This window comes from Sinocyclocheilus rhinocerous, unplaced genomic scaffold (assembly GCF_001515625.1).
Source record: "Sinocyclocheilus rhinocerous isolate Xijiao unplaced genomic scaffold, SAMN03320098_v1.1 scaffold609, whole genome shotgun sequence".
Lineage (NCBI taxonomy): Eukaryota > Metazoa > Chordata > Actinopteri > Cypriniformes > Cyprinidae > Sinocyclocheilus > Sinocyclocheilus rhinocerous.
The window spans coordinates 180691-208364 of record NW_015664988.1 but is presented as its reverse complement, the minus strand read 5'-3'; the positions used below and the strand labels follow the sequence as shown (position 1 = coordinate 208364).

General features: G+C 36.7%; 1 protein-coding gene across 1 annotated transcript in view; it reads left to right on the top strand.

The window, feature by feature from the left end:
• Positions 1-27674, top strand: part of LOC107730553 (cysteine-rich motor neuron 1 protein-like) — a 58872-nt gene that overhangs the window by 22642 nt on the left and 8556 nt on the right. The window contains 5 exon segments of the mRNA XM_016541406.1: positions 2286-2468; positions 4941-5138; positions 18781-18909; positions 20002-20158; positions 24648-24769. Of these exon segments, the coding sequence (XP_016396892.1) occupies positions 2286-2468; positions 4941-5138; positions 18781-18909; positions 20002-20158; positions 24648-24769 (789 nt within the window).

The window sequence follows — 27674 nt, the reverse complement described above, 5'->3', positions numbered from 1 at the left end:
TCAGTTAAACCTAAATTGAATAACTCTGCGCGCTGAAAAGACCGAACACGCAAGAGACCTTCATCCGCCACTGGATACCTTCCTTGGGCCATGTGTGCGGACCTTACAAGTACATGTACAGTAAATGAATGTACTTTCCAGAAGGCCAACAATTCATTAAAAATGTTTTTTTTTATTGGTCTTATGGAGTATTCTAATTTGTTGAGATAGTGAGTTGGTGGGTTTTTGTTAAATGTGAGCCAAAATCATCACAATTAAAAGAACCAAAGACTTAAACTACTTCAGTCTGTGTGCATTGAATTTATTTAATACACGAGTTTCACAATTTGAGTTGAATTACTGAAATAAATGAACTTTTCCACGACATTCTAATTTATTGAGATGCACCTGTAGACATCTCAACTCCACCTGTACAACTCCTTTTAACATCTGATTCCTTTCCCGCTGTCTAATGGGAGGGGGTTATTTCTTTTATTACTTAAAAAAAAAATGTTCTTTTGTGCATTGATTTTAAGCAGCTCCTTCCAATTAGTTGCTGCTCTCAGAAGCGGTAGTAGTCACCCAGAGGAGAGTGACAGACCCAGGCTGAAGGAACAAAAAAAAAGCTTTGATTAGAAAACTGAGCAAATTCGCACAGTCCTCTGTGAAGCCTGTCTATTGTGACAACCTCACAGTTTCCATACCAGATTATTGGGTATTTCACTGAGCCTGTACTAATTGACAAAATTATTCACTGGAATTAAAAACGCTGTGCACCGCATTTGGCTGATCTTTCAACAGTTAAGTGTGCAGAGATCAATTCCCACTTGGCTTTGGGTGTTTTTTGTTGGCTCCAGGTTTCTAATAATTCCTCGTTTAATGGATTGCTTTGATATTCTGTCACTCTTTCGTTTGATAGGATTTTATGGAATGTTCCAAGGCCTCTTATTTGTCACAGGCAGAGCTTAGATGACTTGGGTACGTCAAATATGTTGTGATCAGAGGTTTTCAAGGACGTGTTTGGCGTCATTCAACATAAGCACAAGATGGGGAAGTGACACACATTTCCAGAATCAAGCATGTCTTGGTGTTGAAATCAAAGAATTACTGTCACTGATTAAAAAATAAGAAAAAATACAATTTAATTGTAATTTTTATAAAGCTAAACAATACTTTTCCATTTTTATCAATAATAGATGTTTGTCTAATTTATATAAAGAAAAAAACTAATGATTTAACCCCTAATTTATCATGAGAAGAAAGACCTATGCAAAATTTGGAATCTTATTTTTTCTTCCTAATTTACCTTGTTTAAAGGACAATGCGAAGAACAGTACATTTTTTATTCTTTTTTTTTTATACATTTTTATTAAGCAAGGATATGTTAAATTGATAAAGAGTGATAGTAAAGACTTAAATTGTTTTTAAAAAACTATTTTGAATAAATGCTGTTTTTTTTTACACTATTCATCAGAGAACCTTGAAAGAAGTAAGTTTCCAACACTGATAATAATAGATCAGCATTATGGAAAAAGACACTCTTTATGAGGTTATTTATTTATAAATCAAACTCACATGAGACGTTTGGCAAAAGTATGTCATTTACAATTTTTTTTTAAGATGCAATGTAATCATCATCAAAGCTCAACACAACGAAATACCACAGTATGACAATAAAGTGTGGGGAAAGTTGTTTTGGTATTTATTGCAGATTTGCATTGAGTTATGTGTGTGCATTTCAGTTCTATTCGTGTACAAAAACTGAATGTGTTAATTTACCAAAAACAAAAAAAAGACCAGACAAGACAAAGATGCTAATTAAGAACTGGATTTATTTATTTATTTGTCTTTTTTAGAGGTGTTAATTCTTTGTTTGGAGTTCTCTTTCACGGCCACCTTAATTGTTTTTTTTTTTTATATTTTATCTTTTTTTTTAATAACTGCATTAACACAAGTCCAAGTTTGAATACATATAAAGACACCTTCATTAAGCTTTATTTTGGAGCAAAAAGCAGGCTGTTCTTATGTACACAAGTGTAGGTAGGCATTGTAATGCATAAGCTGAAAGGGGAATTTAGTATCTAAGGGTTGCCATGGTGACCGGTGAGCATCAGTTCCACAACTATCTGAAACTCAGCAGCTAAAAGCTCTCTCAGACACAAATGCACACCGTTTAGGTCCCTGCGTACCCCATAACTAACTATTCTTCTTGGCCCTGTCATCAAGACCCTGTTTGTTTTGTTGTGCTGTCAGTCATACATGAGACAGCCTCTAATGCACTGCATCCGGATTACTGTGTTTTGCAGAGACAAAGTCGGCCTGCACTTTCAACGGAGTGGAGTACCATGACGGGGACATGTTCAGGATGGATGCCTGTCGCTTCTGCCGCTGTCAGGGCGGGGTGTCCGTGTGCTTTACGGCCCAGTGCGGCGTCCTCCACTGCGAACGCTACTACGTCCCTGACGGAGAGTGTTGTCCTGTCTGTGAAGGTTAGATGACCCTTGCAGTAGCTGTGGAAAGACAAAATATTCCTGTTCTTCATAAACCTCCAAATGATATCAAGCTGTCTTTAGCGTTAGCCTTGTGCCTTAGGGCCTGTTTTGCATTTGCTCTTGATGTTCTGCCTGTAATTGAGGTGATTTTTGTGAATTTTAATGAACAGTGTCATCCAGGTTCAAAACTAGATTCTGAAGCAATTATGGCGTGACTAGTTTTTTAACTTCTCCGAGGATATTGTGCATTTTACATTACATGATGGGGAAGATTCTGTAGATTGGACGATAAGTTTGCGGTATAAATCATTTGTGTGCTTGCATTCTCCCAATTCAGTGAGCATCCAAGGCTAATTAGTTCAGGGAAACTGTTCATTGTTTTATTTTGTAGACAACCTGTAATAGGCTGCCAGGGAGCATGTAATTTCGATTGCTATGCTTCTCTTGTGGGTAGGTTTTGTTGTCCAGTACATTACTGCTTGGAATTACCATGCTACATTTTCTGCTCATGTTATATTTATCAGATTGTGGTCATGTTGAAATTAGCTTGCGAATGATTTTGCTGTTATGTAGTTAATTAAAAAGAAACTCCCTCAGTCCCCTGTAGCTTTCCTCCTGAGAGTTTACTGCCATGAATTAAACAAATGCATTCGGCCAACTAAAGATAGACGGCAGTAACACAGTAAATGTAAGCCAGTATGACTCCGTATGCTGACTCATAGGCAGTCTTGGCTTATGAAGGAGGTAAATCATTTTAATCTTAGACCAGTGGTTCTCAACCTTTTTGGGGCTCCCACTGTCCACAACCATATTCAATGACATTTCTAGTTGTTCATGATGTACTGGATAAGAGTTTTTTTTAATTTTTTTTTTACACACAATTTCTACCTGATGAAATCGTTTAGACTTTGGCATAACTAGAAAAATGGAGTTGTACAATTGTATTAATTTACATGACTTTCCAGTTCTAGAAACCACAATTTCACAATTAGACTTCACTATATATACATGTTTTCCAGGTATGTGGGAATCCTCATTTGTGACCCTGGACCACAAAACCAATCATAAGGGTCCATTTTTCGAAATTGAGATTTATACATCCTCTGAAAGCTGAAGAAATAAAATTCCATTGATCCATTGATTTGTTAGGATAGGACAATATTTGGCCGAGATGCAACTATTTGAAAATCTGGAATCTGTGCAAAAAAATCTAAATATTGAGAAAATTGCCTTTAAAGTTGTCCAAATGAAGTTCTTAGCAATGCATATTACTAATCAAAAATTAAGTTTTAATATATTTACAGTATGAAATGTACAAAATATCTTCATGGAACATGATCTTTACTTAATATCCTAATGATTTTTGGCATAAAAGAAAAATCAATAATTTTGACCCATACAATGTATTTTTGGCTATTGCTACAAATATACCCATGCGACTTAAGACTGGTTTTGTGCTCCAGGGTCACATTTTTCAATGAAAACGGTTTTTGAGAAGATTAATTAAAATATGAAATATGCTGAATTTGGTTTGCACTTATTTTAATGTTTGTTTTGTCTTATATCAAATTATTTTAAATCATTTTGGGGCCCCCATTGTAAGCTTCCTGAAGCCACCTAGTGGGCACCAGCCTCCGATTGAGAACCACTAATCTGAGGTCACATTAGTGAATTTTCACAGGTAAAAAAGGTACATTGTAGCGCAGCTCTACAAAGAAGTCACTTTCAAATCAAGCAGCTTTCTATTGGTCAATATGGAATGTACGTGATAAACTGAAAAAAATATATATGTGGAAAAAATCTTTCGACTTCAAGTGAAATTCAGTATTGAGCAAATTCCAATTGAAATTACGATCTGTAAGGGGCCATTATCTGCTCCAAACTTGTCCAAGCTGATCATTAAATGGACTAAGCTGGTCATTAGCTAGTCTATGCTGGGTATTAGCTAGTCCAGGCTAGTCATTAGTTGGTCCAAATTGGTCGAAGCTGGTCATTAGCTGGTCCAAATTAGTTATTTGTTGACCTAAATTGGTCATTAGCTGGTCCAAGCTGATAATTAGCTGGTGCAAACTTGTAGACCATCTTGAACCAGCAACAAGCCAGCCACCAGTTGTACAAACTTAAGGTGCTCAGAAACCATCTGCTATGTTCTAAAACAGCTTAAACCAGGGGTTCTCACCTCTGGCCCTCGAGGTCCACTTTCCTGCAGAGTTTAGCTCCAACCCTAATCAAACACACCTGAACAAGCTAATCAAGGTCTTCAGGATTACTAGAAAGTTACTGGCATGTGAGTTTGATCAAGGTTGGAGCTAAACTCTGCCGGAAAGTGGACCTCAAGGTGCCAGAGTTGAGAAGCCCTGGCTTAAACTGACTCTTCAAGCAGGGTACATTTTGCAGGATGTCAGTACTGATGTGTGGCAGCTATTATCATCATCATGTCTTTCTGTTCTCCTAACTCCTTCCATATAGACCCCATCTACCCAGTGCTCAATTTAGCCGGCTGCTATGTGAATGGGCAGATCCTGGCACACGGAGACCATTGGCGTGAGGATGACTGTACCTTCTGCCAGTGTGTGAGTGGAGAGGCCCGCTGTGTGGCAGCTGCCTGCGGCCACAGCTGTCTCAATCCTGTCACTGTGCCCGGAGAGTGTTGCCCTGTGTGTGAGGGTAAGAACAGATGCACTTTATGGATGCGGGTTGGAATTGTATTGGGTTGAGCGTATCATTCTTGGACATAAACACACTCTATGCAAGCACATGAACACAAATGTTTATGGTTTATGTGTAGTTATGATATGTGTCAGATCGCAATCATAACAGTTTTAGTATGCATCGCAATTTCAGCATCACACAAAATGATGAAAAACATGAATCAGCTACTGTCATGGCAAAGCTACAGTTGGTCTTGCTGAGCAAAATGACATGTTTCATTCATGTTATTTTTACAAAAGCAGACATTTTTACATAGCTATTGTGATATGATATGACATGACATGATATGAGATTTCATAGTGACTAAGGCTAGTTATCCATACACAGGGCAGTATTCATTTTGTAATTACCAGATAACAACCTGGACATTCCACTCTGACCTGTTCTTGTCCTCAGACTTATAGAATTATCAGTTTCTATGGCAACACTATTAACAGCAAAATACATTTCTGTTATTGACCCTTCTCCGGGAGTTTGATTGACAGGCGATCTGACCAATCATAACGCCAAATCTGCCATTTTGTCCGACAAACAAACCAGACAGGAGAGTAGATTAACATCAGTGGACTTGAACTTGAAAAATGATGTGTATTGACGTCTTTCCGTGGTTGAAACAAGATACCTTCTGATGTTCATTCATGTTTATTTCATGCTATAACTAGTAAAGAGGAAGAGATTATCAGTTCACGTCCCGCTTAAACTGAGGTCGCAAAATGCTATTTATTGTTTGAATTTATAAAAAAATGACAAAGTTTGAAAGTTGAGACTTTGTTTCATAGCTAAAGTAACCTGCTCTGTCTTGTCTGTCGGCACGTTGTCAGTTTCCTCTTTGCTACGTGATGTATTTTTCACTGTGTGAGAACATGATGTGTGGCGTGAGAGCGCCATGGCTCATCGGATGTAGCAACAGTAACTAAAGGGGGCGGGTCTTTGCAAAGGGTCAATTGGAGTAAAATATAACAACTCCAATATAAAACTCCCAAAACCACAATATAACAAGTAACAGTCGTTATGCAAATGCTTTATTCATAAATGAGCTTTTTAGCAGGACGTTAGACATTAGTCACCCAAATCTGTGATAACTACATTAAACTGTATTTTTTTTTACAGATGAATCTTGCATTTCTAAGGCATTAACAATAGTCAATTATAAGAATTATTAAACAGAAATATTACAAGATAAAAGAATGTTACTACTTTTTACTGTTGAGGCCAGCTCTATTTTCTGTGTGACGTTGCAGAAGTCAAATAGGAGCTCTCAGAAACTGTTAGTTTACAAGTGGTGATTATGAGCTCTACAAGGACATAAATGCTTTTTACAAGACAGAATTTTGTTATTGCTGTAATATCAACATGGCATGAATGCAGTTGCTAGGTCGTTCTGGGTGTTCGCTAGAGTGTTGTACTGTAGGTGGTCAGTAGATTGCTAAATTGTTGCTTACTGGCTTCAAGTGGTCTCTGTGATATTCTGGCCACTAGATATGGTTTGAGTCCTTTCAATGTGATTTTTTTTACACCCAATTACACAACCAGGTGATGGGGTCAAAGAACAGATCCTTAACGCTAAATATGAGCATTAATTCAGTGTTGTAGTCAAAACCAGCTCATTCAAGTCCAAGTCCAGGCTGAGACTTGAGTAGGTTGAGTTTGATTCAAGATCGAGTCCAAATGCTTCCGAGTTCAAATGGCATATTTTACATGAACTTGATGTCTTGTGGACTTACGATGGCTGATGCATAATCAGCTAATCAGTGTCTTCAGGCTGACTAGAAACATCCAGGCAAGAGTGTTAGAGCTGGTTGGAGCTAAACTCTGCAGGACGTTGGCCCTCCAGGAACATGCTTGGACACCGTAGGGTCTCCCATTCATCATTTTCGGTTTCAGAAGGGTGCTCATGTGTGCCCCCTTTTTAGCCACTATGCTCCCTCAGTGTGCACTTCGGCAGATCGGAGTAGAGTTCCACAGCAGACTTCTACCCTATAGTCAAAGCGACATTATATCACAAAAGTGTGCAATCATAAGATGGCCACAAGTGGCTTAAGGTGCCATTTGGGACAGGGCCTAAATATGCATTTATTTGTCTACAAAGTGATGAGGACATCACAGTGACTTATTTAATGAAACTAATCACCATCAGACTAAAATAAACTGGAATTCTCAAGACTGGTATCTATGTGAGTGAGTAAATGCTTTCTTTCTCCGTTTCCTCTCAATGTTCTCTAGCACTCAGAGTTTTTTTTTGAGTTTCCATTCCAGTCACATACTCGGTGTGAATAATCTACTAGACTGAGAGCAATGCAGGCAGTTGCTTACCTGGATCCCCCAGCAACCCACTTCCAGCACAACCCAAACATCTCCATCGCCTCAAATCTCAGGTCTATCGTGTCGTGTCTCCTTTACTGTCATGCAATGCTGCACCAAAACCCTTCCTGTGGATTTCCCTCCATTAGACCTTGCTCCCTACCCTCCCCAGCGGTGGAATATCATATCCCGCCTTCCAGTGTATTTTTCATATTGCTCACAGATCTGTAGCGGTTACCCCTGGGACTTCCACTCCCACTGCAGTTGGCTGGGTTTCCCCCTCCATGTTTGTTGCGAGGGAGAGCTTCACATCGTTTTGTATCTCATCATAAGTTTGATTAAGCACCGTGAGGTACGGACGTGCACCTCGGTATGCAAGGGCATGGACTACATTCTTGTAGAGAGGGTTTCAGCGAGTGATAGATGAGTGGCAGGTATGTCGGATAATGAATTTCTCCCAGGACTGGCTGTGTGTAGACCGATGACATCATCCTTTTGAAAAGAGCTGGAGAATATAGATTTTCGCACGTCGCTGCTTGCCGTCTAGATTTTTAAATCACAAAAGCAACATGATGTTTTTTTTCTCTCTTCCTGTTACTTGTAGTCTCAGGATCGCCGGGAATGGAAAGCTTGTTCAGAGCGATTAACAATCTTATCAGGCCATCCTAAATGCCAGACTGACAATATGTGTGGAGGAGGATATGAAAAATAGTACTAAAAAAACCACCCTTTTTTGTGGCTGTGGAGGCGAGGCTCCACCAACTGTCGTGTTGGTTATGATCAATGCTGTTCCAGTGGAATTGAGTCACAGTGGGGGTAATAGGATTCCTGTCTGTCTCATCTACCTTCTGCACCTTCACCCTCCTTCCAATTAGAGATCCAAGCAAATGAAGCATCCTTCTCTTGCTCCGACTCAGTATATAGAGGGAAAACAACGTCTGGAGTGCTTTGTCTCATAGTGGTGCTTGATAATAGTGAAGGCAAGCATTACTATTACTATGGCTCACACACAGGGTTAGGGATGTTAACAAATGTTCTACGGACATGAGTGATACCTCAAATTGTTGCTTCTTGAGAAGCAGCTTCTAAGCAGTCTGACTTGCGATTTTCACATGGTGTATGATAAATCTTTCCAAAAAATCAGAAAGACTTTGCATTGAATGTGATTTAAAGCTTGACTGCTGTCAACATTATCTACTAATGTAGGATGGTCATTTATGATATATACAGTGTGACGATATAAATAAAATTGTTTGTGCGGCAGGCTGAAATATGTCTCAAATAAGACAAGTGTTACATTCTAAATGATGTACACTATGTACTATTGTCTTAAATGGAGCATTTAACGTTAACATTTTTAACTACACAGAAACATTTGCCATTCATTTAAGTTTAAAAAAGGCATTTCAAATGCAGTGTGTTGTCGTTAGCTTTAGCATGTTCAGCTTTGCACGGTTTGCCTCCATCAATTTTTAAATAGATAAAAAATAATAATCAAATGTGATGACATGCAATTTGTAGAGTATTTAATTATCCAATAAATAGGCCTTAACACATTATTTAATATATCCAACCAAAAAAAATGGTAACACTTTACAATAAGGTTCATTAGTTAACATTAGTTAACTACTTTAGTTAACATGAACTAAGCATGAACAATACTTCTACAGCATTTATTAATCTTAGCTAATGTTAATTTCAACATTTACTAATGCATTATTAAAATCAAAAGTTGTGCTTTTTATCATTAGTTAATGCACTGTGAATTAACATGAACTAACAATGAACAACTGTATTTGCATTAACTAACATTAACAAAGATGAATAAATACTGTATTAAATGTATTGTTAGTTAATACATTAACAAATGGAACCTTATTGTAAAGTGTTACCAAAAAGCTAACTATAATATAATATAATATAATATAATATAATATAATATAATATAATATAATATAATATAATATAATATAATATAATATAATATTTATTTATTTCAATCTAATATCACAGCATAAGTTATTTTATAAAATGGTGACCGTATATAATAATAATAATAATAATAATAAGTATTAGTAAATAATAAGATTATGCACACACAGTGATATAAAATGTTGATACTGCCTCCCTCTATAATAGTAATAATTATTATTTTTATAATAATAGTAATAATAATAGTTGTTGTTTTGTTGTTAGTAGTAGTAGTATTTGTATTAGCAACTTAGCAACTACTTCACAACACCCTATCATTGTGAGGTGAGTTTTGCGAGTTTGTGTCAAACAAAAAAAGTTTTGCGGTGCACCTAAATCAGAATGCAAAGAGTCTGATTAGTAGCCCGTAAAACTTGAGGTTGTTTGAGCTAGTTGAGGTCGTGAGGGAGAGAGGAGAAGAGAGCAGTGGATTGACAGAGAGTGACAGCAGCATGTCTGCAGACCTGCACAGAGCAGCAAGCTCACATTCACCCCTTTTCAATTAATCTTTCATACACCTTTCGGCCTGTGAAGCAATTAGAGGTTTAGATGGGTCTGCCTGAGCATGGAGAGCACTCACTTCAGTATGGAGGTGAAGTGAGGGGGTAGTGCACTATGGCTTTCCATACAAAGTTCTATACACACAATACCACTGCTGCATCGCAAACCACATCTCAAATACAGTGCTCTCTCTTTATTTGAATTCTCTCTCTCTCTCTCGCTCTTTCTCCGGGCGGTGCAGAGGTGGATCAAAGGCACCATGTGTGCCTGCTCATCATCACGGACTGCAGTGAAAGGTTAAAGCACAGATAGACTATGTGAATGTGAAAATATTCAAACGGTGTCAAAATCCTCCCACTGTGGATGTTGGAAGGTGACTATCCGCTTAGTGCTTCATATGAATTAATTACTTCATATTTTGCTAGTTGGATGGTGCAGCTGAGTGGTTTAAAGGGATAGTTCAAGTGTCGTTGAAACCGGTATGGTAATCTTACTTCCAGGGAGCATAACTTCTTAAAAAAAGACGTTTAGCAGATTGTCTCACATCATAAAAGCAGTCCATGGGCATATTTACACTTTCTACCACAGTGCACAAAAGAGTTATTTTGCACAATCTCTTAGCTTTTCCATACAGTTAAACTCCAGAAATGACCAAAAAAAAGCACCATAAAAGTGGTCTGATATGACATACTCATAAAATAGCTTTGTGTGATGACATTTAAATAATTAAACTCCACTCTTTTAAGACCGTGACACACCAAACCGACATCAAAGAACTAGCGGCAACAAAAGCTGACTGTGGTGTCGCCTCACGTTGCTGCTGTCTGGGACAAAATGTTATGCTTGAACACAGTGCAAAGACAACAGCCAACTAGGACGTACATTCTGCGCCTGTGTGAGAGAAAAATAACTCTCCATACCACTAGGTGGCAGTAGTCTGTTTTAAAAACAGGAAACCAGAAGAGCTAGGACTGCGCATATACAAACTGTAAACAAAGCCACGCTTTATTAGCATTTTCAGACCTTGCTCACCACAGACATCTGACAAGTTCCTTTGTTGTGTGCTTGCTTTCGTCACCTCCATTTTGTGCACTATTCGCCAAGTTGAACAGCCAATCAGAGTGATCTCTCAAACCGATGAGCTCTCCCGCTGATTTAACTTGTGCAAGCAGACAAAATGCCACCAACCGGACCAATGCAAAACTGACAGACACTCAACAACAACCGTCATGGGCCGACCGTCAACTTGGTGTGTAAATCGTTACTCACAAAAAACTATCATATGGCGTCAGAAGACTTGGAATATAGTTTTTGAAATCATATGGGCCACTTTTATTGAACTTTTGCTGTGTTTTATTTATAATTGTTAGTGAGCTATTCCTTTAAAGATCTGGACTGGTATCCAGAAGGTTGCAGGTTTGAATCCAGCAAGGAGCCATTCATTAAGCGTTACGATTGAGCCCATGTGGAAGGCTATAAGTTGCTCCAGGGCTACTTTCACTGTAATAAATATTGTATACTGTTGCTCTGGATAAAAGCATCAGCTCAATGTCAGTAAGGACCAGTAGTAGTACTAAAGGGTTGATATATATTTGGCCATCTATTCTCCACGGCCACAGTGTAATGTAGGATCTTTAAATGGATGTTCCAGGTTCAATACAACTTACGCTCTTTTGAAAGCATCATTGGCCTCATGTCAATAAATGAAGACTTAATTTTTAAACTCAATTTGACAAACAAAAAAGAGATTAAAGTAACGCACTTGCTATGAATGTCTGTCTCACACTGTGGAAAGTTAAAAGCAGAAATATGCAGCTTATGTTTTTTTTAATAAAGCGCTCTACAGATTTTTCAGTCCAAAAAATGTGAGATATTTGAGTTCTCAAAATCATTCTTTGAATGGTGGGACTACTGTTTTATGTGAATGGATATCTGGACATCTAGCTGCCAAGGCAATAACTAAGTGGATTCTTCTCTATATGAATGATCTCTTTTGGCTTTATGATGCAAAACTTACTGGGTTTATTGTCTTTACATGATCATCAGAGTTTAATTGGATGTAAGGCATAAACAAGGTTAATAAATGATTTTTTTGACACTAGTCTCATATTAATGTGTGTAAGGTTTACGTATTGTAGCCATACTTTTACAAACTAATACAAAAAAGTGTATTGCATACTGTATTTGCTTGTTTTTTTTTTAGGTGAGGTTCAAATTGTCTGTCTTAGATGTCTATAGAATGCAACTAGTTTTGAACCCAGAACTTTAAGTACTAATTTAGGGACTACAGTCACTGAATATGTTCAATGCTATTTGTGTACAGAAAGATTCAAATGCCATGGAGAACAACAGTTTAATGTGTCCTTGACTCTGTTACACACTTTAAAGGGATAGTTCACCCAAAAATGAAAATTCTGTGGACAACATCCGGATACAGGTCGCATGTTAATGCCAAGTGTAAACGCAGCCATGGATTATTTTACAGATCTCCTTGCTATGTTTCTGGACTTGGGAACATTTCAGTTGTATTGCTGTCTATGCAGGGTCAGACAGCTCTCAGATTCCATCAAAAATATCTTAATTTGTGTTCTGAAGATGAACGAAGGTCTTACGGGTTTGAAACGACATGAGGGTGAGTAATTAATGACAGAATTTTCATTTTTGGGTGAACTATCCCTTTAAGTCGTGCACAGTTCTGTTTTTGTTACCTTGGTGGTTCCTTTTATAACAAAGCCTGTTGTCTCCTTCTGTCAGAACCGGAGTGTCAGCAGCCTTGTGACAGCAGTTCTGCAATCAAAAGTAAAGATATGACTGTTACTCCATTCAAGGATGAACTCTTTTCTCTTTTTTTCTTGATGGGTAAAATAGAAATAGCCATTCGCATTCAGCAGAGCCATATGTGGCCCTATTACAAGATGGGAAATGGGGAAATAAAAGGCAGCTGTAATGATGCATGATATCCCCCTTGATAGAGGTCTTAAATAGCCATACCTGTTGGCAAGGTCTAGAGAACGCTGCTCTCACTGTGCCTCACATTTACATGTGGCATGTTACATGCAGCCGCTTGGGAAAGTGATGGACACATTCAAGAGTCGTTTCTCATCACTCTTTGCCTTCATGTTACATTAGTACTGAAGGGCCAGTTAGAACTATGATGAGACATTCAGGTAAAAAATATATATATATACAGTGGGTACGGAAAGTATTCAGACCCCCTTAAATTTTTCACTCTTTGTTATATTGCAGCCATTTGCTAAAATCATTTAAGTTTTTTTTTTTTCCTCATTAATGTACACACAGCACCCCATATTGACAGAAAAACACAGAATTGTTGACATCTTTGCAGATTTATTAAAAAAGAAAAACTGAAATATAACATGGTCCTAAGTATTCAGACCCTTTCCTCAGTATTTAGTAGAAGCACCCTTTTGATCTAATACAGCCATGAGTCTTATTGGGAAAGATGCAACAAGTTTTTCACACATGGATTTGGGGATCCTCTGCCATAAAATATATTGTTTAAATTGTTACTGCCTTGAGTTATTATTTTGGAATAAATGTAAAATGCTTAAAAACACTAACTTGATGAGATTCATACTTGGCTTTAATAGACAGAATATTGATTAATTATTGATTGTTAATGTAAAAATATAAAATAGAATTGTTTAGTTTTCTTTTTCTTTTTCGGATTGTGTAAGTAATGTTTATTTAACCAAGAAAATGTGACTGGGACATGAATTTATATTTGATTTAAATGAAAAGAAAAAGCTTTATATAATTTATAAAAGACACTTCTTTTAATAACAGTATTAAATATATTATAAAATTATATATACAGTATATAATATTTCACAGTATTACTCTTTTACTGTATTTTTTGATCAAACAAATGCAGCCTTCATGATATATATGAAACAAATTTCACAACAGAGTATTTATTCATTTATTCTACTGGCACTGGCTTTGAAAATGTAATGGTCAAATCATTAATGTCATTCAAATCTTTTCAATATTTGTAGTGTTGGTTCATTTAATATTTAGTACCTTTTTCAGAATCTACAAAATCTGTCCAGTTAGTAAGTACATATTTTTTATATTATGCGAATAATTATTAGGCCAGAAGTAACTGTTGTATAACGTATTGTAAATATTCAGTATAGCCGCAGCACAGGTGCTGGTTTGTTTGTCCTCTTTTGTGAACAGATGTGTCCACTCCAGTGGTGTCTTTTGGCAGTGAAACCATCCCACCGCTGCTGGTGTGTGTCCATGTCCCGCCTCAGTCCTGCAACTGTCCTCTGAGGTGTAAGTAATGTTTATTTAACCAAGAAAATGTGACTGGGACATGAATTTATATTTGATTTAAATGAAAAGAAAAAAGAAAAAGCTTTATATAATTTATAAAAGACACTTCTTTTAATAACAGTATTAAATATATTATACAATTATATATACAGTATATAATATTTCACAGTATTACTCTTTTACTGTATTTTTTGATCAAACAAATGCAGCCTTCGTGATATATATGAAACAAATTTCACAACAGAGCATTTATTCATTTATTCTACTGGCACTGGCTTTGAAAATGTAATGGTCAAATCATTAATGTCATTCAAATCTTTTCAATATTTGTAGTGTTGGTTCATTTAATATTTAGTACCTTTTTCAGAATCTACAAAATCTGTCCAGTTAGTAAGTACATATTTTTTATATTATGCGAATAATTATTAGGCCAGAAGTAACTGTTGTATAACGTATTGTAAATATTCAGTATAGCCGCAGCACAGGTGCTGGTTTGTTTGTCCTCTTTTGTGAACAGATGTGTCCACTCCAGTGGTGTCTTTTGGCAGTGAAACCATCCCACCGCTGCTGGTGTGTGTCCATGTCCCGCCTCAGTCCTGCAACTGTCCTCTGAGCCCTGTTGGACACAGCCCTGACTCTATCCCCCGGTCCCAGGACAGCTTAATTTAGCTCATTTGCCAGCTGCCCTGCACTCTGTGCATTTTTATTTCCTAATTATTATTTGTTAGAAGACCTCATTTCCTCAAGGTGACACCCTCTCCCTGTCAGAGGCAAGTTATTGTACCAGACGCAGCATGTGTAATTAAGCAAATGAAAGCTGTCAGGTTTGGTTGAACCCCCAAAGATCGCACATCACATTTGGAGCGAACCCCACAGCCATTAGCGTTTTGCACCGAAATTATTCCACATTTAAATATGTGCCTTCATTTTCACATACAATGCACTTGTTTATTTCTAAAAGTCTTTGAATATGAGCCTGCTCTGTTGGTTGTGCGGCCACATAGGAAGAAAGAAAATAAGGCACCAAAGCCAAGATGGCTTCAAATGTTACAGTAGTGTTAATGAAACAGCGCTCTTTAATGAATAGGGGAAAAAAGGATTTGGCTCAGGTTTGTATTTATTTATTGCTAAGAGCTTATTTTTAATTTAATAACAATATGTCTTTACATTTGAGAAAAGTTGAGGAGAGAGAAGTTGCAAACGTCTCACAATTTGCCGCCCTTTATGATAAGGTTTAATAAAAAAATATAGGCTTTTGGGAAGCATAGACTGCAAAAAATAATAATAATAATAATAAATTATTTCAAAACCCTCATATCTGGTCCAAACTACATTTATTTGGAATTATGTAATCGTTTATATTTTTTGGTACTTTACCGTTTTATATTTTGGAGTCGAATAAGACTTTTTAGTTTTTTAAAGAAGTCTTTTATGTTGTGCAGGGCTGTATTTATTTGAACAAAAACATAGTAAAAACAGTAAAATTGTGAAATATTATTACAATTTAAAAAAAACTATTTTATATTTTAATATATTTTAAAATCTCCAGTCTTCAGCGTCACATGATTCTTCAGAAATCATTCTAATATGCTGATTTGCTGCTGAAAACTTTCTTATTATCATTATCAATGTTGAAAACAGTTGTGCTGCTCAATATCGAATATTTAATTATTTTTTTACAAAGACACCTGCAGCTGTGTATCATTCAACTACACAGTATCATATGAACAATCAGCTAGCAATGATACCGATTTAAGTTTCACAAATCAAAACTTAAGCTTTATTTTTATTCAACGTCTGAAAATCCAACTTGTGTGTTTGTAAGTCTTTCTGTGTGATTCAGTCATAAAAAAAAAGAATGTAATTTGTCGGTAAATCTGATTACAATATTGTCATGCTTTATGTTCGTTTTGGTTGTAGCCAGTGAATGTGTAGTAGTGATTTGCTGCTGAAAACTTTCTTATTATCATTATCAATGTTGAAAACAGTTGTGCTGCTCAATATCGAATATTTAATTATTTTTTTACAAAGACACCTGCAGCTGTGTATCATTCAACTACACAGTATCATATGAACAATCAGCTAGCAATGATACCGATTTAAGTTTCACAAATCAAAACTTAAGCTTTATTTTTATTCAACGTCTGAAAATCCAACTTGTGTGTTTGTAAGTCTTTCTGTGTGATTCAGTCATAAAAAAAAAAGAATGTAATTTGTCGGTAAATCTGATTACAATATTGTCATGCTTTATGTTCGGTTTGGTTGTAGCCAGTGAATGTGTAGTAGAAATATATGTCTTGGCTTTATTTTGCAGTACATTGCAAACATTTTTATCTCTTCACATTTATTTCATACTTTAACTCACAACTCTGGTAAAAACTACCCAACTAATTTTTATTTACCATGGCGCTGTAGATTAAGTAATGGTGCAGGAAACACCACCAAAATTTCCAAAAGCTGTCCTGAATGTATTAAAAGGATAGTTCATCCCATATGATTTTCTTTCTTTCCTTGAAACACAAAAACAGAAGTTGCTTGTTTACACTTACATTTTCCATACAATAAAAAAAAAAGACACTGTCGAGCTTTACAACCAAATTTACTTCTTAAAATGCAGGCCATGACAACTGTATTTACATTCAGTCCGAGAAGTATATACTAAACTGAACTGAACAACTAGTTATTAATGCAATGACGGCACTCTCTTTTGGCCACTGACAGCTCATGTCTCTCTCTTCCCCATGTGCGATGCAAGCGAATCAAAAGAGGTACGTGTCTTGACTCATTTGCAAATTCTGACACAAGTCTGTCTCTCTCCACTGCAGTGTCTCCCACCATCCGTGCGGTCTGGGGTCAGCCCACCAGAGACAGCTTAATGAGCATAAACAAAACACAGTGGGTCTGCTGCACTAATAATTGCATACAAGCAGCACACGCACATTCATTTGTTTTCATCCTTGTTGTAATGTTAATAATTCCCGAGGAAGCATGCACCCTCAGTTACTAATTAGCATAATACACAGCCAAACCGTCTTCATATAGTTCACTTTGAGAACACACACTGAAAGATCTTTGTGTAAAGGACATGACAGTGAATTCTGTTGTTGGTCGAGAGAAATTGAAAAGCATACTCGTGTTTGCTTATGTACTTCATCATGAAATTGATTCCCTACTGCAGAACAGCACTGCATTCAAAGCTAAATGTGGAGAAGAAGAAAAAAACTAAGAAGAACCAAGAGGGAAGCTGATTGGATGAGTGGTTTGACAGGCACAATTTGCCCCTTTAAAATGGATCATCTGTTGTTGGTCGAGAGAAATTGAAAAGCATACTCGTGTTTGCTTATGTACTTCATCATGAAATTGATTCCCTACTGCAGAACAGCACTGCATTCAAAGCTAAATGTGGAGAAGAAGAAAAAAACTAAGAACCAAGAGGGAAGCTGATTGGATGAGTGGTTTGACAGGCACAAACCAATCAATTCAATCAGTAATTTCAGCATGTACTACAAGCATTCAGGTTTTGCAGGAGTGGTGAATTATAGATTCTGGTTGCGCTGTGAAAAAGTCAATTTCCTGCGATGATGGTTCGTTTTTGGACTGCTGCCATCAACTCTGTTTGTAGTCATGAAGGCATTTATCCATTTCAGACCTTGACACTTTATCTATCCACCTCTCTTTCTTTCCGTCTGTCCATCTGACTGTTTCTCATCTTTATCAGAACGTAGTACAACTTTCGATCGGATCAAATAGAAACTTGTCAGTTTAAAACCTAAATGTGACCCTGGACCACAAAACCAGTCTTAAAGGGATAGTTCACCCAAAAATGAAAATTTGATGTTTATCTGCTTACCCCCAGGGCATCCAAGATGTAGGTGACTTTGTTTCTTCAGTAGAACACAAACGAAGATTTTTAACTCAAACCGTTGCAGTCTATCAATCTTATAATAGCAGTCAATGGGCTCCCTGGCTTCGAGATTAAAAAAAACATACACAGACAAAACCAAATTAAACCCTGTGGCTCGTGACGATACATTGAGGTCTTAAGACACGAAACGATTGGTCTGTGCAAGAAACTGATCCGTATTTATATCATTTTTTACCTCTGATCCACCGCAATGTCCTACTGTCCTGAGTAATACTTACTAAAATAAAAACGAAAACTTAAAATAAAAGCTCATTTAAAAATATAGCAAATATTATAATAGTATATAAATAATACTAAAATAACACTGTTATATTACATTGAAAAGAGTGGCCAGGTATTCTTCAAAAATTCTCATTTTGCCTTCCACAAAACAACATGAGGATGAGAAAGTGATGGCAGGATTTTAGTGTTTGTGTGAACTATCCTCTTAACAGAAACTTAAAGAAAGTATGTGTAAAATTGTTTGCCTCCTATGGCTCATAAGCGTAGTCCAGTTTGAGCCCCTAAGATCCCAGTATTCTTTCTCTGTCTGTTTAACTGTCTGACTTAGTCAAAAGTGACTCACATCCTCTGGGGGAATATTTTTTTGTTTTTTAGAACCCACCTACATCACGATGGCGCCCCCTGCCTGCGGTTCACTGGACAACTGCACGCTGGTGGAAAAGAGCTGCCTGTACGGCTTCCGGCTGGACTCCAACGGCTGCAGGACGTGCAGCTGCAAGACACGTAAGTGAGCTGTGACATCGCTGGAGAAGTGCTTCATCTTCCTCACCCCATACAGACGCTGTCAGGTGGTCTTTAGCGGTGTTCTCTCCAGACACTGACTGGCTTTAGCAGAGATGTTTATGAGGATAAACACTGAAGGGCAGATGGATTAAGGGATTGTTTTTATACTAAGATAGGCTGAGTGAATTGAAGTCTGACAAATGTCAAAGGAAAAAGATAATAATGCTGATTTTAATTATTTTGGGTGGGACCATAAGCCTAGTTGTGGATCATAAATATACTATTTAAAGATATATACTACTTGTCAAACGTTTGGACACACTTGACTGAATTTGTTTCTCAGAAACTTTTGATTTGAAAGTCTATGTCTGAGTGTAAATATATGCTTAAATTTATGTTTTGTAGGCAAACATAAATTGTGCCTGTGTATGAATTTCTTCAATATTTTTTTTTATTTGCACACTAAATATAATAAATAATAAATATAACATGAATATACAAATATAGTATAATATGTTATAATACAACATATAATACACTGTAAAAAACACAATGTACTGAATTAATATAAAGGAATTTTCCATATTTATTTTTACAGGTATTTTACTTTTTTTTTTTTTTGCACTTCATTGCTTTGTGTTTTAGGGTTAACGTTTTTTTGTTGTTGTTTTTTTAATTATAAAATATATTTAGGTATTTATTGGTATATTATATTAGTATATTGGTATGTAATATAATCGCTGCTTCTCAAACTAAACTAAAATAAATAAAAAAATAAAAAAGATAAGATAAGATAAGATAAATGAATATTAAACCATTCAGTTAAAAACATAACCTAAAATTGTATTTAATTAAATTGATATGACAATTAAAAAATAGCAATGGATGACTTGTATTATATTATATTATATTATATTATATTATATTATATTATATTATATTATGTTATTATTTCTTTATGTATTAGTGTATGTTGGATGTATCTTGTTTTTGCTTCCCTGTCTATGTGTTGATCTTAAAGCATGTATATTAAGGTAATTAATGTCTAAAGCTGTAATTAATTAGTCTCTTCTGTTTTCTTCTAACCTTCAGGAGAAGAGTTGTGCAGTGGTCTAATTGCCAGCTGCACTCTGAAATGCCCTTTTGGCTTCCAGACTGACATTCACGGCTGTGATGTTTGCCAGTGTCGCCCACGTCACAAGAAGTGCAAAGCTGTGGCCTGTGCCAAGGACTGCCCATTCGGCTATATGTAAGAAAACAATAATCTGATTCACAGAGGTAACAATAACAAGAAGTGCAGTTTCTATTAAACGTTCATTGTTAGTGGTACAGTATGTGATCAAATCTCTGATGACTTTATGAAAACCCATAAAGCTCTTCCTGACATTGTTTCCTTGAGCCAAGGTCACACTAGTTTCACTTTAAGGCAATTTGGATTAAAGTTCAACTACATGACGTGTTTTTTAGCTTTAAGGATTAGTATAAGAATGTCTTACTTCTCCCCCGACTTAAGTAATAATATGGTTCTATAAAATTCCAAACTATTTTGTCCTTCTTTTTATGTCATTGTTACCCCAATGATTTTCTATACTATCAGGAAAGGCAGCAGTCATTAGTTGTCACAAACTGAAGCGAATTCCACACTGTTCTAGAGAAATTGTGAATGACACAATGATCCCCTGTGCTATGCTTTGCTTGTTTGTGCCTGACTGCAAGTTTAGAGCTGACAGCTAATTAGGGCCGGCTCAGATCAGCGCCTCTGATTGCGCCGTGTAAAGGATGAGCTGCGATAGTGAAGCTGAACGCTTAATCTACACAACACCATGTCTCGACGCAACTATGAATAAACACTGCTGCTCCACATCTGCAAAAAAAAAATGCTCCAATTACGCAGGCAGATCGCCGAGCAAATTTGTACAAACTTTTGTGGAGCTGTGCAGTCGAGAGACACCTTGTGACGAATGGAGATGAAAAAGTGGAGAAAAGTGCAAGAAAGTACAGGCGACTACTTTCAGTGACTGATGCCTAATTGTCAGGGTTTTTTTCGCTTTCTATTCATACGAGAGCACAGGGAAATGGGGAACAGGATTGGGAACTTGAATTTGTTGCAAGCCAGATTTAAACCCAAAAAACCCAAATGAGCACCACCAGTCAATATCTCAATGAGGTGTCAGAGCATGTGCGCTAAATGCTAAGTTGTGGCTCCAATGATTATTTTATCAGTAAACCTTTCTTTGCAGAAGCCTTTTATTTTGTTATATAATGATTAAGGATGTTGTTAAAAAAAAAAAAAAGTTACCCGTTTCTACACACAACCATGTACCAATGGTGTGTTTCCCAAAAGCATCCTTGGCCAACTATAGTCGCAAGTTCTGTTGTTAGAAACATAGTTCAGTGGTTTGGTAATCCTAACATCCCAAAATTGTTCCAGCAAACATTTGACAAAGTTCAACAAAGTTACAACGGTTTCAAGAAACAGTCCTGATTATTGCAACAATGTGTCATACTATGGTGGTTAGCAGCTAGTTACGGTGTGGTTAAACGCACTCAAGGTCCAACACAAGTTTCCACCATGAAGTAATTTGTCTATCACACTGAAAACAAAACGCTCCGCAATATAACACCATAACATCTGTTGAGTGAGCTTTGGAACCAATCAGATTTCACTGTGGGCGGAGCTATCTAGCAATTGATTTTAATTACAGCAAAGCTGATTTTAAGAGCAGCACAACCAATTCCCCTTCAGGTCAAGTATAGGCACATACATTTTTCAGTCTGGTTCTCATGAGAGCACACACAGATTTGGTTTGGTGCTCACACTGCACATAGTGTGACTCATTAAATATAACTATAAAAATAAAATAACAATAGTGACGATAGTATTATTGCACTTTATTTATTTCGTATTTTTAAATAAAATAATAGCAATAATAAAAAAGAGTGTGACAATACTATTATATTTTAAAATAAAAAGTGAATATTAAAAATACAATTATTTTGTAGTAAACTTAAAAATACAATGCTAATATTTACATTTTCTTTCTTTTTTTTATATGAATTTTCATAATTTTCAAACCTAAAATCAGCAAGCTTTTATTTTGGCGGCTTGCCGACAAGTAAGTATATGCGCTGTCTGTTTTAGCGCTGCCGAGTGAAGCACGTCAGTAAATGAAATGTCAGTTTAGCACTGGCAGATTTATGCTTTCAGTCGAATGGAAATCTTATACAGTATTACAGTTAGTCGATCTAAAACGGTGATTGTGCATTAACAGCTGTCAACCATGTCGGTGCGCAAATTTAATTACAGCAAAGCTGATTTTAAGAGCAGCACAACCAATTCCCCTTCAGGTCAAGTATAGGCACATACATTTTTCAGTCTGGTTCTCATGAGAGCACACACAGATTTGGTTTGGTGCTCACACTGCACATAGTGTGACTCATTAAATATAACTATAAAAATAAAATAACAATAGTGACGATAGTATTATTGCACTTTATTTATTTCGTATTTTTAAATAAAATAATAGCAATAATAAAAAAGAGTGTGACAATACTATTATATTTTAAAATAAAAAGTGAATATTAAAAATACAATTATTTTGTAGTAAACTTAAAAATACAATGCTAATATTTACATTTTCTTTCTTTTTTTTATATGAATTTTCATAATTTTCAAACCTAAAATCAGCAAGCTTTTATTTTGGCGGCTTGCCGACAAGTAAGTATATGCGCTGTCTGTTTTAGCGCTGCCGAGTGAAGCACGTCAGTAAATGAAATGTCAGTTTAGCACTGGCAGATTTATGCTTTCAGTCGAATGGAAATCTTATACAGTATTACAGTTAGTCGATCTAAAACGGTGATTGTGCATTAACAGCTGTCAACCATGTCGGTGCGCAAATGAGCAGTCTGAACTTATTTACCCAGCGCATTTTTTATTTTGGTCACACATGCGCACCTGCGCACCACTTATGTGCACCCCTGAGTATAGGTCTCTGCAGTACGCTAGAGGTTGTTGCCCAATCAGTTAAGGGCGTTTCCCAGTCTGTGGCCGTATTTCAACTGCTTTACCCAATTTGCTCCATCCCACTGGGGGCTAGATTTTGGGGTGGGGTTACGAGTGGAGCTTCATGATTTTTTCCAGCTGAGTTAAGCAGTTGATAAATGCCCACTTATTGGGGAATGCCTGCAGAGATTCCCTTCTCCTTCAGGTTGGAGTTGTGATGTAGTAGGTGCAAATATTCCGGACATGCGCTGTGCCGCATATGGGAAATGTAGGTTCGAATTTGGCCTGCGTCGCGACCCAAACCCATTCCCCCTCGTCTGCCCCGTGATTGTCTCCGAATACTGTCTCTATATTAAAAAAGTGGTGAAACAACTCCCAAAATGTTAAAGGAAAATTAGGTGTACTGTTCCTTTAAAATATAATAAAGACTGTTATGACAAGTGCAGAGAATGAGGCATCGGCTTGACTGGTCTTGCATCTCTATAGTGTCCTATCTGAGACTCATTCCCTCAGGTGTGGTTGAATAAAGAGGAGTCTTTATTTATCAGAGTTCGGCCCCTGGCCCATCGTTGTCTCTTCCCACCTCAATTCTGCCGTCATGAATGAGCACACAAGTGCAAATGCTTGCATCTCAGATTCTAATTTTAGATATCTATTTATGCCCTCTCAAAGTTATGGCCAAGGATCATGCTTGTGGCTTGAATAATGCATGCAGCTTAGCTCAGACTTCCTCCTCTTGCACAAAGAATATTGATATTCCCTACTGCTGACATCATAGCTGATAGCTTCTTATCACCAAACCAAATACACACTGCACATGGCTGCTTCTCGGGCCTATTATTCATCCGATAAGAGTGGATAGGGGGATGAAGGATGGGAAGAAGCATGTGTATGTGTGTGTGTATGAGATGGGCAGTTGGGGTTCAGGCCAGTGTGCCCTGGATGAGTTTGTTCTCCAAGGAAGGTGCCTTGGCCATCAGGGAGCATTTTGATTGGTCGTTTTGGTTAGTCGTCTTTAATGTGCCATCTGCTTACAGGACTCCAAGTAAGGTCAACAAAGACTCTCTCTTTCCTCTCTCTCTCTTCTTCTCACTTTGTTCCGGTGTTAACAGATGACATTGGACCATGTCTTTGGCACCTGGTGTATAATGCCTAGCTTTGATGTGCCAATGACAAAGTGTGCACTGACTCTTTATGAAGTCCATATGTCTTGAAGGGTTATTTTAAAGGTGCACTCTGTTATATATACTATATACACATATTACACTCCAAAATAAACCAGCTTTTTAGGGGCCATTTACACAGAACACGTTTTTGCAGAAAAATACATGGTTGCCTTTTCTTTTTATTTGACTTATTTTGACTGTAGTTCCGTATTTTTATTTTTATTTTTAGATTGCCATGTCATGTGTGTGTGATGATGCATAAGACATGAATGCAGAGGTCAAAGACATCCGTCTGGTGTCTGTTTACATGGAAATCAATGGAAAAGTAGCACAGTGCAAAAACGTGTTCTGTGTGAATGGTCACTTAGACTACTGATATGTCTTGAGTCTTCATTTCTACATTATTTGCACATGCATCATTTATAAAAAATAATTTTTGAAAGTATGATATTGTTATCTAAATGTATTTTTTAATAAGAGAAAACTTACTGCAATATGTATGTATTTATCTATGTATGTCTCTTTTAAGATTTCTTGTTCTTTTTCCCCATCTTGTTTTCTGTTATCAGTAAGAACAAGCATGGCTGTGACACCTGCCGTTGTAAGAAATGCCCTGAACTTCCATGTGACAGGTCCTGTCCAATGGGCTTCCAACATGATGAGTTGGGCTGTCTAATTTGCCAGTGTAGAGGTAAGTCACTTTTTTGCCTTTTATAGTACTAGTGATTTTGTTTTATCCAGTTTAACTTGAGCATGACTTTTACATTTCTCATACAAACTTGTTAGTTCCCAATTTGAAATCTGATTCAAATAAATGCACACCTGTAAATGTGCATCATTTGAATTCTATATTTAAGCACCAATTTAGAAATATTTTGAATTGGCTTTTATTTTTATATTTTATATCAGTTTTCAAATTTTAGTTTCAGTAATTTTAGTGTATGGTTTTGTCTTTGTTGTTTTTTTCCGTTTAGCTTTAGCTATTTAGATCATTTATTTTTATTTCTGTTATATTTTTAGTCATTTTAATACTTCAATTTTTAACTTTTATTTATTTTTAATAGATTTAATTTAATAGATTTAATCCATTTTTAATAGATTTACTTTTCATTAACAACAACACAAAGAACTGTATGAGTTTATTCGGATTAATATAATTTAAAATTATAATTATTTATTACTGATTGGTGACTTTTATCATATTACTGTTGTAGTAACTTTATAAATACAATAAGACACTCAAGGCCATGCATTAGTTTTTTTAGACACATGAACACCCCTTACTTTAATACATAAGCAAAATCAGTTTTAATGCCCTTGAAGTAGAAAGCTAAAACGGATCAGATATTTTTTTCCCGTTTAAATTTTTTTAAATCAAATACATTTTTGCAAGTCATTTGTATTAAAAATGTAAGTAATATAACTCAAAAGCTCTTTTTTTGTCATGGCCAGAAGTGATCTAGTACTACATTGGACCTATACAGCTGAATCAATATGTTGAGGTGTTATTCGTTTAATTTCCAAGTGTGAGCCATGTGCACACAGAGGACTGCTGGGCCTTCAATTCAAGAGACCAGGGTCTCCAGCATGACTCATCCCCCCTCCCCATATTTTCCATTTATTTTGAGGGCCACCTGTTGTATATACAAAAGCCAGGCCCACAGTTACTCACAGCCCTCCATTATTTATACAACTCTTGTGTTCTCGTTTGATTCATCTTCAGTAATGAAGCTGGCACGTGAAATATTCACAAGCTCGATTCGTTTAATGAGACGAGAGAGCAAGGAAAAAGACTCTTTTTTTAATCTCCCTCGCGTTGAATTTTGAAAGCGTGCATCCTCCACATATCACCAAGACAGGATTTTAATCAATGTGAAATGGCTCTGTGATATTGACTGGGGCCTGGCTGGAGCCTTGCCGCTGTTATGGAGAGGCAGTGAGAGGTGACGCTCTTGGCAGATAGAATGAGATTTGAGAATGTTCTGTGCTCTGGGGTTTGGGGTGTGCGAGGCATCACTTGCACATTTTGTCATTTCATGCTGTCTGTGGAGCAGCCGGTGAAAATGTTTCACTGAAGAGGTCAAATGTCTGGAATGTAAATGTAAATATGATTCAGGGAATCCTCTGGCTTTCGCGTTTAGCTATTAATATGTCAAAAAAAATCCATCGGGACCAGACTATATAAACACACTTTTGCACTGTGTCTAAAATAAAAAACAGTTTGATCATTTCAAATTGTAGTCTGCTTTTATTACAAAGCAGTTTATCTCTTGTTTTGTTTGAGGAGACAGATTTTTTTCTTCTCATATTGCAATATTGCTTATCGTACAAATGTCCTTAAAATCAGAATTTTTTTTTTTAATCACTATGTATGAACTGCATGGGTCCATCAATATATAAAATATTATGACAGGAAAACTGGCAATTTTGTAAATGCATCAAGAAGAGAAAAGGAGTATGCAGTGTTTGGGTTAAATGGCAATTGAATTTCAGTGGTTTCACGTTCTCAGCAGACAATAATTCAAATAATGTTTATCCTCAATGCAAGTGAATAGATTTTGGGTTATAGTATCATGGTTTTCGATGATGGTGATGTTAAAGCTGGCATGAAATAGTAGTTGTAATTGTCTTTTCTTCCCTTTTGTGACATATATACAAGTGAAACAGCTTCTCGAAAGAAAAAAAAGTATAGGGTGGGATTTTTTTCTTTGTATTGATGTTATTAAACATTAATAGAGAAACTTGGTTTCACTTTATTTTGATGGTCCCTTTTGAACATTCTATTGACTTTAAGTAACGTTGCACCTACATGTCTAATAACTCTCATTAGAGTATTAGTAGAGTATTAGTAGACTGGTAGGGTTAGGGTTAGAATAAGTTGACATGTACTTGCAAATTACTTAGGCTGGCCGCACACTAGACGATTTTAAGCCCGATTTGCATCCCCGAACGATCAGGGGTGTGGCCCGATTCACGGCTTGTCGCAAACTATTTTTTGTCCAAAAAATCCTCTATTGTGTGTGGTGTCATTACGATTATTTATCTGCTTCCGATCGAGACGGAGCGTCCCCAAACTCAAATCGTAAATATCAAACGTTTGAATATGAACATCGTGATATCCGTGATAGCCAATGAGAGTGTGCAAGCGCCACCTTCCGGATGTTGCGTGCTTCTATAGCCTGAAACTTGGCAGCCACAAACATGCCATGAAAGCAGAGAACATCACCCATATTCTTTTTTGTACTTTGTTTTTCACTGTGAAACATAACGCGCGCCACGAGAGCCAGCTGACAACATTGATTGTCCTCTATTTGTTTTTCTTCTCTAGTCACGTTTGATCTCGCGAGTGTCTGTGAGATCACGTGTCACTGTGAAATCGTTCCTACAATCATCAAGTGTGTGGTCCCGTGGTCTGGTCTAATCATCTAGTGTGCGCATTCAGAGGATTATAAGGCTAAAAATCAGTTGAACTGTCTTCATGTCTGTGGTCTCCCATGGTTTTAAAATCGTTTAAGATTTGAAAATCGTCTAGTGTGCGGCCAGCCTTATAGTCAGTAGAATGTCTGTTGGGAGACCATGACAATAAATAGTTAGCA